The 19,556-nt window shown below is 41.3% G+C and overlaps 1 protein-coding gene across 1 annotated transcript in view; it reads right to left on the minus strand.

Moving 5' to 3' along the window:
• RAP2A (RAP2A, member of RAS oncogene family) overlaps positions 1-16,754 on the minus strand; it is a 31,274-nt gene extending 14,520 nt beyond the window's left edge. The window contains exon 1 of the mRNA XM_085057408.1: positions 16,188-16,754. Within this exon, the coding sequence (XP_084913534.1) occupies positions 16,188-16,501 (314 nt within the window). The 5' untranslated portion in view covers positions 16,502-16,754. The remainder of the gene's footprint in view (positions 1-16,187) is intronic.
• Positions 16,755-19,556: the final 2,802 nt, after the last annotated feature.

Raw genomic sequence — 19,556 nt, forward strand, 5'->3', positions numbered from 1 at the left:
GCATACACATTTTAAAAGAGCCAGAAGAGTACAGTCCTCTAAAGTACTAGTACACTCTTCAAAGCCAATGCACTTCTATTACTTTAACCAATTTATAATCACTGATAAAAATTCCACTGAAAACTTGTTTAAACTATTCTAATAGGATTTTCTCTAGCTCATTAAAATTACACTTTTACAGTCTTCAAGAATAGGCCTAACAATTAATTCAAAACCTTCTTAGTAGCATCACCTGCTTGCAAAGGATTAGAGTTCAGAACAACCGTGTTGTCCTGTACAGTCAGAACCACAGGGAAAGAAAACAGTTCTTCTTCCATGTCAAAGTAAGAGCCTTTTTACTCCAAAAAGTCTGTACTCCTGACTTTTGGCACAACCCAGATGTGGCCTTTGAAAGCAAAAGCAAGCCTAGGTCAAAAAACTCACCTCTGATATTTGACTGCTATGATCTAGTCTACAGAATCAAGCATTACATACTGATACAAATTGCAGTTCCACAGAGGCTATTATTTATTTGCTTTTTAAAGAATTTGACCTTTTGCAATGAACCTAGCTTCAGGTCACTAAAACTTAAGAAAAAGTAAAACAAAAATGATAGGGCTAAGTGGTAAACTACCCAGCACGAATTTTTGCTCTCTCATCAGTCCCCATGTAGAAGCTAAGGCAGGTAGATACCAGAGTTTTTATGATACTGCATAGCCTGAAAAGAATTTGTGTGTCTAGTTCAAAGCAGAGACTTTCGTTGCCCTAGAAACTAAAGAAGAATACAGCTTAATGTCCTTCAAGCTAATAAAAACATCCTACAATGGATATAAAAATCTTTGCAAAAAATGCTCTGTTGAGACAGATCATCCTCACAATGGTACAATTAGGGTACAACTGTGGATGTTTTTCAGAAGATGGACTATTTTACAGAAACTCTAAGCAAGTGACCACACTGATACAGTGAACCAATTCAGGACAAAATAATATAAATGCTATAATTTTCTCTTTTACTGCAGAAGTAGTATTCTGACTTCATATCCTTTTGACAATAGTCAAACACTCTGATACCAACAAAGAAAAAATCCAAGACCTTGACTAGTATCATGAATAGATGCTCTGAAAGCCTCTTCACTCCTGCCAAGTTTCTACCAGAACATTTGGTTTTCAACTTGAGAAGCAAAACCATTCTGCCATGACTTCAGAAAGCTGGTGGCCCTTATCTTACAGAACAATTCATCTAATAACCATATGCCCAGTAAGAGTAATTGGAATGTTAGAATAAACAGAGCACCAAGAAGGTTTTATTCTCCACAGGTTTAAGAAGTCACCTTCATCTTCAACAATTCAACTTTCTAACTGCAGAAACTTTATTCAAAAAGTGTATATTATCTTGTTAAGTGAAACTGTTTCCATATCTGAAGATGAACAGACCAAAGTAAGAGCTTCAGAATTGTCAGGATTTTTTGAGTTTGTTACTTCTTTGTTCTTATTAAAATAAATTTTGGTTTAATCTTCAAATATAAAATACTACCTCCCAGCATACTACCGCTATGTGGTATAAAGATAAATATAGGGAACAATTTACTGATAACCTCCCTTCTATGTTGAGCATAAACTGCAGAAATAATTTTCTTAGGAGCTTTTTTCATTCTTTCTGCAATAAGATGGGTACCAATTGAAGAAAAACAACAGACTACTTCATTCTGAATCAGTGCTGTGAATATAATCCATTCTAACATCCAGAATTTTCTTAGTAAGAACTTGTTTATAAGATTACATTAAATACAGGGTATCTAGTAAAACAGTGAACTCTAAATATTTTACTTTTCCTCACATACATACATACATACATACATATGTGTATATATATATATCAAATGTAGTATTTGATTAACTATCAAAATGAAGCCAGCTAGAATGAGACTCTCAGATATACTCATCATCTCCGATGTCAAACTATTTATATTTTAACTACTGTATAAATGTTAATTTCCTTGGGTCTAAGTCTAGGTTATAAAAAGCTCCTTTTTCCCAGAAGAGTTTTACTAACCTGTCTGACAGCTATTTTATTGTCCACGAAGGCACTCTGTGGCAGCCACTCAACCCTGCAGACCGTTTTATCTTGTACCTGTTAACCCTACCAGCAACGCTGGCCCACGGGACTCCTCCAGCACCAGCAGCACACTGCTGCATTTCTGGGGATTTGGGCACCTGGCTGAGTTGGCTGTGCCAAAGCTGTGTCAGCAGCCCCGGGGTCAGAGCCCAAGGCTCCGGCTGTCAGCATCCCTTGGGCATGGAGTGGCTCCGTGCTGGCGCTCTGCCGGTGGCGGGGTGCCGGCTGGTGGCCTGTGGAACCCAACGAGATGGCTCCTCAGCTCAGCTCATGGCAAGGAGACAGAAAGAGCAACCTGTGCATGCGTGTGTGAGAGAGGGAAACAGAATGAAACCAGAGCCTCTGTCTCTTGCTGACATAGTTTGTTTTTCAGAGGGAGAAAACACAAACAAGCCAGGCCGACCTAAGAAACTTCTTTCAAATGTTGCAAATTCCCACATGCATACCGATTTTAATATTGCTCAAATTAGGTATGAGACAAACAATGTGGCTTTACACTGGTTTAAACAAACTTGTTCAGAAGCAATTTGGTGAAAAAATTTTCAAATGTAGACAAAGCCTATTTTAAATTATTTTAAATAGAAGATGACTGCAGAACACAACAGAATCCATGTTCTCTTTTTCCTTTTATCCTGGGTCCTGACCCCAGATGGCTAAAAGACTGAAAACCCCCAGTGTACATATATGCATATATTTGTGTATATATGCATACATTTTAACTGCCTCTCATTCTGATTTTTCAAACTTAATTTTAAAAGAATATGTATTTTATTTTAAGAAACCAAATATTACCCTAAGATTTACAAGTCTATTTGTCACATTTTAGGTACAGAAAGGATGATGTGTATACTTAAACCTCAAAATTAACAGTAAGAAAATATTTTAAAAATATTGAAATATTTGAAAAAGTTGGTTTTCTTTTAAGAAAGAGATTCTGTTTAAAGGTACTGTACACACACCCCAGTGTCCATTACACCTTAATCATTGAATCACTAATTGGTAACTAGAATTTCCTGAAAATAGTTCACTAATTATTTTTTCTACATTAAGTTGTCCTGTTCAGAAAGGCCATTCCAATTAATCTGAAGGTGTGTGCGGAGGTGTGAAGCCCAGACTGTTCCCAGTCCTTTTAATCTAACCACATTTCTTGCTGACAGACAGAAAGTCTTTCAAAGCAAGCATTTTGATCATCTCTTGGAGAAGAATGTAGACTTCAATTACCAGTCTAATTATCCCAGCTAGGAAGGCAATACAATTGCTTAATTTTAGAGTAATGATGGACTTTCAAGGTGTGCCTTCTCAGCTTTCATCCAAGGCTGAGCTTACCATTGTCCCTCTCTGGCAGATGAAGCTACCATGATGGCAGTCACTATTACTGACTAAAAATGATCTGCAGGAGAATTCAAAATTCACCAAGTTATGAGATTTCACACCTTTAGATCATTTGTTTTCTTTCTTGTATATGTTAATCTCATTTTAAGAAAGGATGCTTTTCTCTTTTTCTTCTTTTTAGTGTTTTTTACCAAACATAGTTTATGAGAAAAAAATAGGAAAAAAAAAAAAAGGCAATACCCTTCAATAAATAGCAGCAATTATATTGAATGACCAAGTTCTTGAGAAGCCACAGAAAGAAAATATTTTCTTTTTTCAAAAATTGTACTTCTTTCCTCTTTAAAGTCTAAAATGCATCAATTCTTTCCAGAGGTGAAAATTTTGTAATCTCAGGGTTGTTTCTTTTTCCTGAATGTGTCCCTATCAAGAGTAGGGACACATCAGTAAACCCTACAATACATAGCACCTTCCTTCCCTCCTCCTTATGTTCCAGAGCAACTTGGACCTTTTACTTCATGTACCTTGATGGTAGCTTTCTGTATATTTTGGTTTTGTTTTCATAACACAGTTAGATTGTAAACTTTGGTAGGTAAAATCTGAATTGCATGGATTTGTTCAATCAAAGAGTTACTAAAGTACCTGAGACGAAGAAGTCCGGATTACCTTTCTATCATCAAGCTACCATGTTAATCTTCAGCTTCTTGTGATACAATTTTTAGAGATAATGGCCCTTTGAACACATCTGCTGCAGTTCTGTCTTGTGACTGAAAGTTCTTATTGTCTGCAAGTGCCTGTCATTTCCTTCCCCTGAGAAAGGGCCCTGCTTTCAGTTTAACATCCACATGTCCTGTCTATAAACCATCACTGCAGCCCAGTAGCTGAGTTCTTGGCAATTGCAGGTGTAACCAACAGACCAAATGAAAAAGATGAAAAGAACAGTAGCTCCTGTCCAAGGACTGCATTTGCTCATCACAGTTCCTGAAAACCACCTTTGCACACAGATGAGGAGCAAGTCCAGCAACCCTCCAATTGCAGGGTCAGTGCAGAATCTGGGGCAAAAGGCCTGCTGGCAGCAGGACAATTCCCACAATGTAAAAACTGGTACTGGAGTGGTAATAGGAACAGCATTCCTTGCCAACAGTTGTTAACAGACCCATCTGATGGGTAGCAAGTATCTGACTTTGGTTGCTATGAAATCTGGTTACAGAGAACATTAGAAATAAAAGAGTTACAAGAAGCTTGACTAAAAACTGCTAGATAGCAAACAGACCCATCAGAAATTTGCAGCAACTACAGAATTGGTAAGTAACAGAGGTTACAAAATCCCCGATGGAACAAGACATTGTATATAGTGCCAGACTAAAGGCGAGACTATTAGATATCCATTCATACAGTCCAGACAAAATTATCAGCTGATCCATTATGTTATTGTTAAAGGCTGCAGAGGACTCTTCAACCCTACTCCCACCAAAACATAGCCACACACTCACTACATCAGCAGGCAGCCTAGGTTCTCCCTAGTTTGCATGAAATTTGGGAATATGTGGATAGAGTGAAATTCTAGAATGTGCCATCATGCTTAAATTTTCTGGAACATCAAGGACCAAGAAGCACAAGGTTATTGATTCTCTCACATGGCCAACCTATACCAACTACTGGAGAAACAGACAGCATGAACTGCTGAGCAACTACAGCTTCTAATGTTAAATGAGGCTGCAGACAACCAAATTAAGGGATGGACAGAAGAGATGCCTATGAAGGCAAACTAATCAAGTTTCTTCCTGTTTGATACTTAACATTAAAACTCTATAGACTCTTGACAGGCTATTTTGACACCATCTTCTTCTCCAGTTTCTTTCTAGGAAAACATCTATAATCCCTCAGACAACTATTTGTATAAGGATAGACACCTAAGCAAATTCAACTCCAAATAAAATATTATAATCAGCAATATAATATAACTTGTGCATAGAACTCCTTTTAGAGAAGGGAGACATCTGAAGTACAAGACTTGTTAAGCCTATGCTGTGGACAATTTGATCATCAAGTCTGTGGCCTCCTCCATATCCTATACTAACAAAAGTCATACAAAAGCATTCAGAAACTCACTGCTCAAAACATTCAGAACGAAACTGATGTGAAAAAGGAGGAGGTAGAGACATGAGCTCATTCTGATGGCGAGTATTTCTGGGTCTGAAAGCAAAACTGACATAGGCAAATATACTGGGACTCAAGAATTTAAAGACCCACAACCAAGCGACTGCTCCACAAAATGTATTCTGACCCACTTAATTTCTTGAAATGCTGCACCCACCCAAAGTTTTTGTCAAAACAAGGTATCTGAAGGCCTACAGCTGTGCAAGCCCAGCTGAGCCATATACTGGAACCAAAATAGGGTCACACACTTAAGATCTCTGGAGATTTATGGAGGAGGCATGCAAGCAGCCAAGTCCCTCGAGAGCCCTAATTCACTGAACATTGCTTACTGAGTCTACTAAGACAACAATAGTAAGATATTCAACAAATCCATGATAGATATCACTTCCACAGAAAGCCCTGGGAATAAAAGCAAGTGGTATCAATGCTGTTTCTCAGCGATTACAACCCTGATCAATGAGGTGACAGACGTGCACCATACACCTCCTTCAGTCATACGAGTGTCACATCTGCTTTTCCAGAAGACTGTTCTAACCACTAAACTGCAAGGCAGGTTTAGAAAATACTCTTCAATCTTCTTGTTGAAGATGTACCACTACGAAGGTAAGTATAAATGCATGAAGGCAAATTCACAAATCCCAAGGGAACAGAAAAATATATACAAGCTAAAGAAAGGTACCAGGACTGAAATCCAGTGATTTCTCAGGACTGCTTTTTCTCTTTAGATTAAGAATGCACTGCAAAAATGCAAAATTGATATCCCTTATAGTTAATGATCACCAGAATACTCCCCTAACCCAGGTGGCCATAATATTTCAGGAAAGGTCAGCTGTTGCTTCATGATGACATACTGACTTCCATTTTCCTCACATTCTTTTTAACTGTTTTGAGCAGTGACCAAGCCTGTTTCTCAAGAGAAAAGATTCCACATACATGCCTTGGTAGTTTGAGTGATTTGCTGCAACAGTACTACACACCTTAGAGCAAAGCAGATTCCTAAAGAAATGACACAAAACAGCTTAGTGTTTTTTTCCTGTAAGACCCAGTTCTCATTTATTTCTAAATGAAATGCAAGAAAAATAGAAGGCTGACATTGGGGAAAAATTAAAATTAAAAAAAGGCATCTGTTCCAGAGCACTGCATGTTCAGAAGATCGATGCCAGGATTGCCTGCTTGCATCCTGTGCATTTGGTACAGAAACGAAACCAACCTCTCCTACCTCCAAAGCCTCCATGCATCCCGAGGAGGTAATCTGTTTTAGAATCCAAGCAGATCAAACAGATTTAAGTGGTACCAATCTGACAAACCCCCACTCCCCTCCCCCCAAATTTAGCACCACACCCAAACGAAGAAAGCAACGGGAGAATTCATTCCACATTATCACTTGGACTTTGACAGTGGACTGCAGCAGCCTGAACCCAGCAGAAGGTGACTCTTTCTTCTCTCTTCCAGGCATTGTAGGGAGTAACCTGCATGTCAGCTACCAAGAATCTAACTGCATCTGAGACTAACTGAGCAGATGCCTTCTTTAAGCAGTGAGATGGAGAGCCTGGATTTAACTGGAGACTGAAAAACACTCAGACCAGTTAGATTTTGTGCTTTGTGGGGTAGAGGGGTATGAAAGGCATCTGATAAAATCCTCCAGAAGAAATAGTACATGATCATCCTCTGCCCTCCAAATTATTAAAACCAGAAAAACCAACCAACCAACCAAAACCAACAACCCCCCTCCCCCCAAGACTGAATTTCTGAAGCTAAAAACCCCCACAACTAAACCACAAAACACGACTGTATGATTGGTTTTTAGCAGAATTATTTCAGCAGAAGATGGGCAAATTCTGAACCTGGAAACAGAAGACTCCTACTATGAAAACCTATTAATACATCAAGTTCTTTTGACAGTAGAAACTAATCCACAGACTGAAAAAATACCTTCCTAAAAGCATGTATTTACAAGTAGCAGTATACAAATCAGGACTGATGCCACAGTTCAAAAAAATACACTTGTTCAACATTCTGCATCATTAAATACAGAGGTGGGTGAAAAAAAGCACCACCATATTTTTTTCTCCCCATTCATTTATAAATTCTGGGCAAAATGGTATAAACCCCAAACATTTTCTATTCATTGTTTAGTTCTAACAAAACCAATGAGTTTCTAAAATTTATAAACTAAATTAAGAAGATGGTAAGTACATTTCAAAAGAAAAGGAATTCTTGATGAAAGAATTTATGCATTTCTAGATAGGTCTTACAAAGTTCACAGCCTTTTCAAAAGACAAAAGCATTCCAATTATTTTATAAAATGTTTAAAGTAAGATTTTGTACAGCAGTTAAAAAGATGTTACAGCAGTGCTGGAAACTGCAACCAAATCTAATCAGATAAAGTAGGTTGATCAGTCCTGGCTTATAATCCTTATTGCAAAATATATTAGGAGTAAGAGGGCAGACAATCCAAACATTCTGCTATGAAAACTTGCTCATAATTCAGCAAACATTCACATAGGCTATCCATAACCTATTTGGCTATTTCTTGAAAGCATCCTTTCTTGCAATTAATCAGAAATACAAGACCAAAGCTCTTCTTCACAACATTCAGAGCACTTAAGTTCAGTGCCTTATCCAATTCATTTCCAGTTCAAATTAAATTGTAGTTGAGTTGAAACTCGCATGGGAATCTCAAACACTATTAATCTTTTAGTTAAGGTGGCTACCTGTTAACCAGAACAATAATGGGAAGTCCCCAAACCATTCTATAAAGAAAGAACTGTATTTTATTTTACCACAGATCACTACCCTACACTATTACATCCTAATATTTTAAAAATGCTTTAATGTCTTCCTCATTACTCTGACTTTTGCAGAAGACAGTATTTGCAAACTTGTTAAAAGCTCTACCTACATGACCCAAGTGATACTTCAAAACAAGACAATCAACTGTAAAACCACTTTTTTTGGCCCTTCATCTGATCTTTCACCTGGCCCTTCATCTGATCTTTCACCTAGTCTAGGCCTAACCAAGACAAGAACTAAAATATTGTCACCACTGTGTTTTTAAAGAGTACAGCACCAACTAACTGAGCAAGTCCCATGACATTAATGTTGAGAAAGGATAATGTGCTCATAACACACCTTTAATTCTCTTGTCTAGACTCGGATTTAAGACAACACAGCTGCCAAAACGCATCCAACCCATTGACAAAAAGTGTTCAAGTTGCACTCATCACTGTAAACTGTGCCTGACTACAGTGTTTGCCTTAGTGCAGCAAAACCTGAATACTATTGGAAACCTCTGGAAAACAAGCCCAGAACAGAACAAAACAAACCCAAACCCAAAAAAACAGAGCAGAAACAAGCTAATGAATAAAAGAGCCTGTAGAAGCAGATAGCTACAGTTCTTGTTACCTTAACAATCACATTTATCTTTATACAAGTCACTACGTGCCAGGATAATTTAACACTGCAGTCCCAATTGCTTCCCTATTCTCTCTCAAAACGTTATCATCACATTCCACCTACACAATTTACAAGGAGGAAAAAAAAATTGTTTGAGCAACACTTACAATGCTCCAGAAATTAAATAACCAGTAACCCCAGTTTTTTTTCTTAGGTACAAGAAATAAAAATCAGACATTCAATTAAGAAGAAAACTAGAAAAAAAAATTAATGGAAGGATTTGATGATTTTTTGGGAGATCCACCCACTCAGACACTTCACATTTTCATCTAAAAACTTTCAATGGCCAAAGAATGTCTATTTTTGAAATTTCAGTCTAAAAAGTATGCCTGCTAACATAAGAGATTTGACTAAACATAATGTTACCCAGAATGTTTCATGTTTGACCAAAGAATGAAATTTGTTTCTATCCACACACTATCCAACTGAAAAATTATTTTGAAAGAAAATATTAAAGTTACTGCCAACTGTGTTGGCTATAAAAAACAGTATTTAAAGAATTACTGTCCTCTCAGCAAAACAGAAATTCAAAGGCAAAACCAGAAATTCTAATGAGCAATGATTTTTTAAAATAAAATTTTCCAAATATTCAAAAACCTGTGTCAAAACAGCCTAATGAAGAGCAAGATAGAGAATGCTCATACCCAAGAATTAATGCTATATTACTGAACTAAGTTATGAAAGCAATTAAAGTCATGGTTATATTTGGTCTTTAACACATTAAATAGCATTTTTACAATACAGACACAACCAAGAAATATTGCACAACCAAAAACAGATTTAAGAAGTCTTGCCACATACTGTTCTACTGTATGACATTTGCAGCTATCAAAAAATTATCCACACATCTCTACAACAACATAAGCTACAGCAGCAATTAGGACCCAAACCCAGAAGATGATGCTAAGGAATACAGGCATCATTTAAAAAAAAAAAAAAAAAAAAAAAGCACTATATTCTAAACTAGCACAATCTAAACTAAACACGCATATAAAAGGAGCTTGCCTACCTGGGATTTTCAATAAAAGTCCAAAGAACACCTAAAAAGCAGGAGGGGATAAAAATATTTATATTCAGTGTTCATACATGAAAACTATCATGTCACTTTACCCTACAGAGAAAAATAAGTAAAACTTGGGAAGGAATACCTATCAATTATCTGGACTGGGCCATGGAGGTGGTAGGGAATAGGGTAACAGCAAAAAAAACCCCAACAACACATTAGAACACTCTGATTATAAGCATTGTCTCCAATTTTCACATTTTCTACTGAAAGAAATTCGAAGTAATATGAATATTTCAGATTATCAAGAATGTGAGAGTGGGAGAGTGTGTGGGGCGAAGAGTCAAGAGAACTCTGCAAGTTTGTAATTAAATTCAAAAGTTACTACAGGAAAACGTCAAAGGTTATATGTTCTGAAAATGCATGAGCAACTTGAAATATCTGAGTTTAAGACTAAACCAAACAACTTTAAAATAATCTTCTATATCTTAAAATTGCACACTGTCAGAGATATTTTTTAGAGAATTGTCTCTGTATGACTTGTAGGAACCTATAATTTTACCTGACAGAATTAGCTCATTAATTTCAAATTAAAACAAAGGTAGATTCACACACACAAAAAACTAATCTAAATTCTATACAATGCTTCTTTTGGTCTCCAAAGTTACTGTAAAAACATGAGAGCACAAATCTGAGTTGCAATCTTTCTGTTAGACATGTCCTAGAGGACAGTCTACATATCAGCTCCCCAATAAAACACAAGAGATGGCCAGACAACTGAAGGTTCTGATATTATATACAGAGTAAATTAGTTATGACTGGATACTCGTGTCTACCACTTCTTTATATCTCTACAGATGCTTAAAATATTTGCATTTTGTTCTAATAAATTGATAAGATTCCCACCTGATAAACATCTATTAAACATCTATCCATAGGTGTCCCTTAACAAAAAAAAAAAAAAAGAAAAAAAAAAAAAAAAAAAGAAGTACAAGTTCTTCTATTGTACTTAAATATGCAGAAATATTTGCTGAGATTTAGAATCTGTTAATCTGTTCTTCCAATGAAGTCCTGAATTTCACCTGATGGGTGCACAAGAGTGTCCGGCAGCTTGGCCAAGGGGAGAACGGGGGGCATGCTTTTTACCCACTCTGCTTTTTTTTACCTGAAGATGAGTACTCAAAACAATCCACTACATTAAGATTATTGCAAGAAAAACAACTCTTGCTAAAAAAGACTTAAGGATTTAGTGCTTATTTTTGCCATCTCTACACAGCTAGCACCTATCAAAATCCCTAGATACTTTTCAAGCTTTGCATACAGTATATTTCAGAAGAAACAGATTTTCCATATTTCACTTCTACCAAACACTTCAGTGTTTCCTCCTGAAAGGCTGGAGCCATGTTTGTGGTTGAAGGTGTTATACCAGTGTTTATAAAAAATTCTCTAATTACTTCTCAAAAGTAGAAAAAAATACTTCCTTAAAATAAGGATGCAACACACATAGAATTTCAGAAAACTGAAAAGTTCAACCTTGTTTAAAGAGTACTTATATCCTTTGAATAAAAACCATGCTTTGATTTCATAGTACTTGGAAAGCAATATTTTCAACTAGACTTTTGAGCAATTTGTAATTTCAAATATAGTTTTCCAGACTTAATCACCATTAAGTCACTAAATACATCAATTATCATTGACTGAAGATGCTGATTTCACAATTAATACATTTCAATGATTACATCTCTTGTATATTTTAAATTACTACACAGAATCCCTAGACTGGAAGGCAGGTTTTCATCTTGATCATAAACCACAGCCACAAAGAATATTCTCAACTCAAAGACACACTTCTGTGATATTTCATAGCAATATAATTATATAATTTAGTCTGCATTTTCAGCCAATCTAAATAAATAAATTTTCTGGTCTTTTTCTTCTAGAGAAAAAGCATTAGATTAATGAAAGGGAGGGTTTTTTACTACTTGGAATAAAATAGCACTTTTGAGAAATAATTTAAGTAGGCTCTGTTAGTCTCTAAAACATGAACACAATAGTCCTGTACTTAAAGCGCAGGTCAGACATCTAGAGAAATTACTGCAAGTGAAGAACTCTGGGTTAATTTTGAGATCATTCTTATTTCTAGGCTCTAGTTTTCTGCTTGAATAGAAATCATACTTTCCTATTTCATGGGGTTCAACTGGAAAAAAAAAAAACCGTATAAAAATGCCTGTAGAACTGATTGAGAAATTACATTATTGAAGGCTAAGGAAGCACCTAGAATTGATAACCAGTGAGCTTTAAACATATCTTCATAATGCAAAAACATTGGCAGTCATATTAAAAATTAAAATTCAGTATTTGGCAAATACCAGTAGATTCTCTTTAAAGAGCTTTCTAATCACACAACAGGCAAACACAGAAGTGTTAGAAGTTACCAAGCTCCTTTTTCCACAGAAATAAAAATATAATTTACACTACTTAATCTGCATATTCACTACTTACTTCTAAACCTTGACATCTAACTGGGATGTACCACTTCCAATCTGTTCTTTTGACAGCTTCTGTTCTTCCTTCACTGCAGACCTTCGCTGGCATGGGCCCACTCATCCAGTTTAGCCCTGCTCTCACAAATAAAAGGTTTCTCCAGAAAACAGCTCATTCTGAAACTATGGTGAGTTCTGTCAGCAGCATGAACCAGACAGTTCTTTGCTGCCAAGCCTGTAAATCCAAGGAAGAAGGCCCCAGAGCTGCAGAACCTACCAATGCACAGGTAACATCCTTTGTGTATTACCAGGAGGCAGTACAGCAGCAGTTGCTTCCTTTTATCCTTCTTGAATACAGAAGCAAAGTAATCTTCAAAGCTCCATCTTCTCAACAGTACAAACCCTCAGCATAAGCAAGAATCAAGAAACAAGGCTTAATGGACATATTTGGCACAAGTAGGGTCCAGAAACCAACACTAGGTGCCCAAACTGGGGTTGGATCAAGGCATTTCAGACGAAGCATCTGGAGGAAGAAGAACGGCAGCTGTGATTTTGTACCACCATGATCCTTCACCCAATGCTGGCAGCACTCTGCACTGTGGGAAACTCCAGCCCAGAGCACAGTGAGCACTTCTGCAGCCTCTTCCTCCTCCTCACCCTATGTCTAGGCAGAGCTGCTGGGGATGTACCTATCCACTCAGAACTGGCAGGGCTCCCTTCTGAAGGTAAAGCACCTGGACACTCTCTTAGAAAGATCTAAACAAAAATGGGTTTTTACTTTGAAAAGAGGAGTACTGTTTACATTTAAAACATTTTCCAGGAAAGACTTTTAATTACCTTTTTAAAAGCCATGGAGACACACTCCACTCTTGACAAAGCTTTGCACCATGACTGAAAGGGATGCAAGGCCTACATGCACTACACAAGGAAGCTCAGCTTCATAGTTTTGCCATTAGGGGAGTTCTCTGCAAGCTGGCAGAGCTGGATTTCAGACTAAGCCTATTTATGCGCTAATATTAAATAGCCATTTAACGAGAACAGAAACTAGAGTGGCAAGAGTGATCTCAATCTCTTCTAATCACTAGGCTTCAGAGTTAAGCGAAGGTTCACTTGTTTCCTCTCTCTCATTCATGAACATGTCATTCATTCCTCTTAGGTCACTCAGCTTCATCATCTTAGCTGCCCTGGTATGTGGTGGTTAGACAAGGGAAGCAGAACACTCAAGTGTGCATCTCTTAACCCAAAGAGGGAATTTCAACTGGCTTTTCTACTTCTTGGGAGAGTAATTAAAATTACTCTGTAATTATGGTATAGCACAGGGATTCTTTCATCAAAAAATGAAATAAAATAGCAAGGACAATATGTAAAATGCAGACACACCTGCCAGTCAGAGACTTGGCCAATTGGTTTTCAAGTACAATTAAAGTTAAGAGATTTTTAGATCATGGTTTTATACCAATATAAGCATGTAAGCATATAGTTGTCATTTTCAGGTACATGTTATCCGAAACCCCCAACTAAACAGTACTAAGATTATTTGTATCTCAACATGGATTACATGCATTTCTGCACCTGTAAAGTATAATTTAGAAGTCCTTGTATATCTGTAAATATGCATTTTGCAGGTTCAACTGGTAAAAACGATGCAAGTTTAAGTCTACAGCACATTAGGTCTTACACTCCCAGCAAACTTAAGTTCCAAAACATAACACCCCCACCACAACCCACAAATGTAAGATCAGGGAAATTAACAAGAAAAAATCTGGCACCATTGCTGAAGCTACATCCCTTTAATGCACCATATTCCTTTCAACTACAACCCAATTAAAATTATCTGGGCTTGCTAAAATTTTCAGGATTTCAGCTGCATTTAGATTGCTTTGCATAAATGAAATTAAGAATTACAATGTTGCTCATATGTGTCACAAAATATCTAACCAAAAGCCTAAGCGCTGAAGTCTTGCAGTAAAAGAGCTGGGAGATGAAAAATAAGAGCAGCATTTAGACCCACTCTCAGCAGTGCTGAGTCAATGTAACTATGGAAGTACAAGTTGCCTTCTATTCTGCTTCACCTATCTACAGCTCGTCAGCTGGGGTATGAATGCAGATGCTCCAGCGCAAGGTACAAAGCAAGCTGCAAAAGCCACAGATACAAATTCAGAGGCTAAATGATTTTATAGGGACGATAAACTATAAGAAAACCAAAAGCATTTACTAATGAATAAAGTCTTCCTGAGCTACTTAAAAGAAAAAACGTCCTTCTGTAAGGTATGTGCAAATGATAAGGATGGAAGGATACTGAAAATGCGTTTTTCATAATAAATTCAAAATAACTCCACTACATTGGTCTTTAGGAATCTCCACTGAAAAAGTTAGGACACACATTAAGAAACAGCCACTATGAAAAGTTGCAAGTCTTTAAAAATAGCAGCACTTTGCCTCCTCCCTCCCCTTTCCCCTACTCACCCTCCTCCCCAATTTCAAAATACATCGTCCCCAGGCCTTGGTCTGGAATGGCAGTTTCTGTGAACAGACCATACCCGACCATATGATTAGCCATTATTATTATCATCACCTTTTACGCGCTACTCTACATTAAGATGCAAATCCAACAGATGTGGTCCAGCTAAGTTATTTACAAGGCTTTCCCTTTCAGATGTCCAAGCCAAAGCTACAACCAGTTCTGCGATATAATTACAGCCTCTCTCCACGGGCAGTAACAAGACCTCTGTCTGCGATGATCTGGCCAGCGGCATTTTCTCATCTACGCTCCGGTTCAAACGGTTGCTATGATTTCAAATGGTGCATCTACCCTTATTTTAGCGCGACTGGCTGCAATTCAGCCGTCGACATCTGACTGATTGATGCCCATCTAAACAACGCAGCGATTATAAAAACAAACTGGCAGTAGGCACCGGTGTTTCGCCACCGTGGGCTCGCTCCTAACAGAGCGGCTGGCAACGAGACCGTGGGAAATTTAAGAGAAACACAAGCATACATGAGGCCTAACACTCACAGCCGTCACTTCCACCGAGAAAGAGGCTGGCGGTCCTGCACTTTTAAGAGTGGGAAGTTCAGGGAAATACCTATGCAGGTATCTGAACGGGCAGATCTCTCGTCTGCCGCACGAAAGCATCCAGGTGCTTCCCCTGCACATCGGCCACAGCGCGTCCACCAAGAAAGTGCACTCGAGGGCTGGCTGGCCCGATACAACGCTGGGGGAACTGCTTTTTCGCCCCCGCGGTTCCAGCCTCCGGCCAGATTCTCCACCGCTTTCCGTACGGGAGCACCCCAAACTCCCCGCACACGCGAACGGGGGGAGGGCGGAAACCACCGGAGCCCCCGGCCCCTGCCCCCGCTCCGCCGCCCCCGGCCGGCACCCGCCCACGGGGAGCCCGGGGCTGCGGGCGCGGCTCCGGAGGGGGCGGCGGGATAGGGGAACGTCCTGCCGCCCGGGGGAGGGAGGCGGGCGAGGGAAGGGAGCCGCGGGGCAGGCACCTGAGCGGGCGTGGGCAGCCCCCGGGCCGGAGATCCGGGCACCGGGGCGGGGGAGGAGGGCACGGAGAGGGGGGCGGGAGGCCCGCAGGCCCCGGCGGGGCGAGCCGGGCCGCAGGTGGGCGTCGGGCGCGGCCGCCGGAGGAGCGGCCGCCGGGCAAGTCACCTCTTGACGCGGATGATCTGGTCGCGCATGGGTCGGATGTCCTGGAAGCTCTGCTGGTTGACCAGGCTGTAGACGAGGATGAAGCCCTGCCCGTTCTTGATGTAGAGGTCCCGCATGGAGGCGAACTGCTCAGTGCCCGCCGTGTCCAGGATCTCCAGGACGGAGGGGGAGGCGTCCACCTCGATCTCCTTGCGGTAGAAGTCCTCGATGGTGGGGTCGTACTTCTCGATGAAGGTGCCGGTCACGAACTGCACCGTGAGCGCCGACTTCCCCACCCCGCCCGAGCCCAGCACCACCACCTTGTACTCGCGCATCCTCCCGCCAGCGCGGACCGCCCGCCCGACCCGCACCTGCCGACGGCCCCTCCTCACCCCCCCGCCATCGGCCGCCCCGCCCTGCGCCCGCCGCCGCAGCCGCCTCCGCTCCGCTCCCCGCCCGGCGGATGCTCCCGGCCGCCGCGGCAGCTCCTGGGCGGCGCTGCCGGCGGCGGGGCCGCGCTCACGGGCTGCGGCGCGGCCGGGGTGGGGCGGCGGCCCCGCCTCCTCCTTCCCGTGTCGCCACGGCAACAGCCAACGGGGCGGGACGGGGGAAGAAAGAGCGGGGAGGAGGAGGAGGAGGAGGAGGAGGGCACCGCCCCGTCACGTGGCGCGTCCCCCTTCCTGCCCCCGGGCGCGGCGCCCGCACGTGATGCCGGCGGGCGGCGGCGCTGCCGCTGTGGCCCGTGTCCCCTCCCGCCCCGCCGCTCGCCCGGTGCCGTCGCCCTGGAGACACAGCGTCCCCCGGCGCCGCTCCTCGGGCCGGCTCCGCCGCCGCTCCCGCCGGGAAGGGAGGGCCGGTGGCGGTGACGCGCGGGGCGGGCCGAGCCAATGGGAGCGCGGCCGGGGCTGCCGCGGTTCCGCTTCCCGGGCGGCGGGGGCAGGCGGCTCCGCGCGGTGAGTCCCGCCGCTCCAGTCCTGCCGGCGCTGCGGAGCCCGGAGCTGCCCGCGGCCGCCGTGCCAGTGCCGCTCGTGGGCGTAAAAGCCAGCGGGATTCATCGCGTCCCTGGCAGTGATCTGGCGCGCGTTGGATACCTTTGGACGCACTGCGGACTGGGCTGTGCGTGCGAGGGGCGGCCAGAGGTGCTTGCTGCCGGTGGGTGCCTGCCTTCTCGTCCCCTTCTGGCAGAGATTGGGGGACAGGACAGCTGGTGGTACAGCTGGGGAAAAGTGCTCCATCAAAACAGTACGGAAAATGAGGATGACTTATGAGAAGGAGCTCACAGTTCCTCATAGGAACCGGTATTCCTCCGGCAATATGCCCACACTTCCGTGCTTGTCTTGCTGCTATGAGACAGGCTCTTCAACACTTCTTTCTTTCTTCTTGTTTTCCATACATAATTGGTTGGAATTACTTGATACAGGGAGTAAAGAATTAGTTTCCATTAGCGGGTTAAAGGTCAGCCAGAGCCCTTAGTCTGCTGTTCAGATGCTTTCCAAAAGCTGTCGGAAGAAGAGCACTCCTGGTGCTGCATCTCGTGTTGTGCTGTTCTTCCCACCGCATTGTCATGTGTTTATCTGAAGTAAGGCCCAAGGTGTCAGCCTGCTTTCCGGGCAAGTCCAGTTCTGCTTCCTTGTTCTCATGTTTTCAAACCTACCAGTGGCAGATGTATTAAGGGCTTTTTGGAGCAAATTTGTCTCCTGTCCAAGTATTTGGGTTAAATGCACGCCATGTGCAGTATTTTCAGCTTTCCAGTGTTTTGCTTGGGTAGTCTGTTTGGCTTTTCTTCTGTGGTTTTTTTATAATTTTTTTTGTTTGTTTGTTTTGGGGCTTTTTTGATCGCAAGGCTTCAAAACAAATTTGTCTTAGTAGGATGGTCATAGCTTTGGTATATCGAAAAGAAAGAAGGTTATTTGCTGGCTTCCTGCAGTTCCCATGTCCAAAGCTGCTGAAGTGAACTGGAAACCACACATGTTTGAGTGATTTAAATATATCAGTACCAAAGAGGTAGACAGTTTTTTACAGAACTGTCAGAAATCATTTGTAAATATTGCAGAGCCTGGTCAGTCTAGTCAGAACTGAGTAATAGTTTCAACGAATAATGTAATTTCTGTTGGTGACTTGAGACCTATTAGAAATGAGCCTACCAGAACACGTAGTATCACAGAATGCAAGATACTGCATATATGGATTAATCACTGTAGTGTGAATACAGGAACCCTGCAGAAGAGTAATGGGAAAATACCTGGGTTTATTAGCCAGTGATGAAAGGATGCTGCCAATTTAATGTGCCTGTGAAGAAAGAGTGTGACAGTGTTATACACAAAGTCGAACTTCTGGATGACTGGTGAGACACTACTCTGTCCAGTTCTGATAAATCATGTCCAGGAAAGAGGAATTTGTACAGGAGTACTCCTGGGAGGGTTGCTGGAGATGAACAAAGCTTATCTTCAGGGGTACACTGGGAATATTTGTCTGATTAACCTAGGAAAAACAAACCACGGGAGGGTTATGAGTAACCAGTCAGTCAGGGTGGAGTCAAGCTCAAGCAAGTGGGCATTTGAGCTAATGAACAACACTGATGGAACAGCACGGATCAAAACTGATTATAACCTAGATAGAAAACTAAGCCCTATCTCAGTGCACTGAGGGGTTCGTCTTCCATGAAGAACAGTGAAAATGAACTTATCTAACAGGCTTTGAAATGTGTTGTGCATCAGAATAGGAAGATTATATGTAATTATAGAAAATAGATTTAAGTGATCAATGTTGAAAGGAGGAGTTTTAGGCCTCCCTGACTCATCCTGAGGTTGGAGCAACCTCCTGATGTTCAGCAGAAAAAAAGCTGTTGTCAGAAAAAAAGCTGTCAACTGCTGGTTCGTGATGAGAAGGATGGGAAGTCAACAGTTCAGAAATAGGTAACAGGAATGCTGCCACTGAGGAGGTTTACACCAGGTGTTCAGCCTCTTAGATTTGATGGGCAGCAAAATGTTATCTTACTTAATAGTGTATGCAGGGACCTAAGAAATGTAGGAAATAGAGAGGAATGGTGTATATATAGTATGGAGGATATAAAAGAAAATGTGGGATGGTCAACTGGAGGAGGTGCTGGATGCCATGAATGGATGACTGTTCCCAAGGATCTGACCATTGTGGTTCTGAGCCTGAGCATCTTGTCATTGCCCCCTTTCTCTAGCCTTCATTTTGGTTGTGATTCATCTGACAAGAGCAACAACAGCACTAAAAATTCGCCTAATGAGTGCTGGAGACTCAAACATAAAAACAAATACTTTATTAGTTATGTGGAGTTACTTATAGTGAGGTGGAGAACGTGGGGCCATTTAGGTGCTGCCAGTTTTTTTTTTAGGCATATTGCTTGTACTTCTGCTATTC

Source organism: Lichenostomus cassidix, chromosome 1 (genome assembly GCF_008360975.1).
Source record: "Lichenostomus cassidix isolate B80296 chromosome 1, HeHo_3.0, whole genome shotgun sequence".
Lineage (NCBI taxonomy): Eukaryota > Metazoa > Chordata > Aves > Passeriformes > Meliphagidae > Lichenostomus > Lichenostomus cassidix.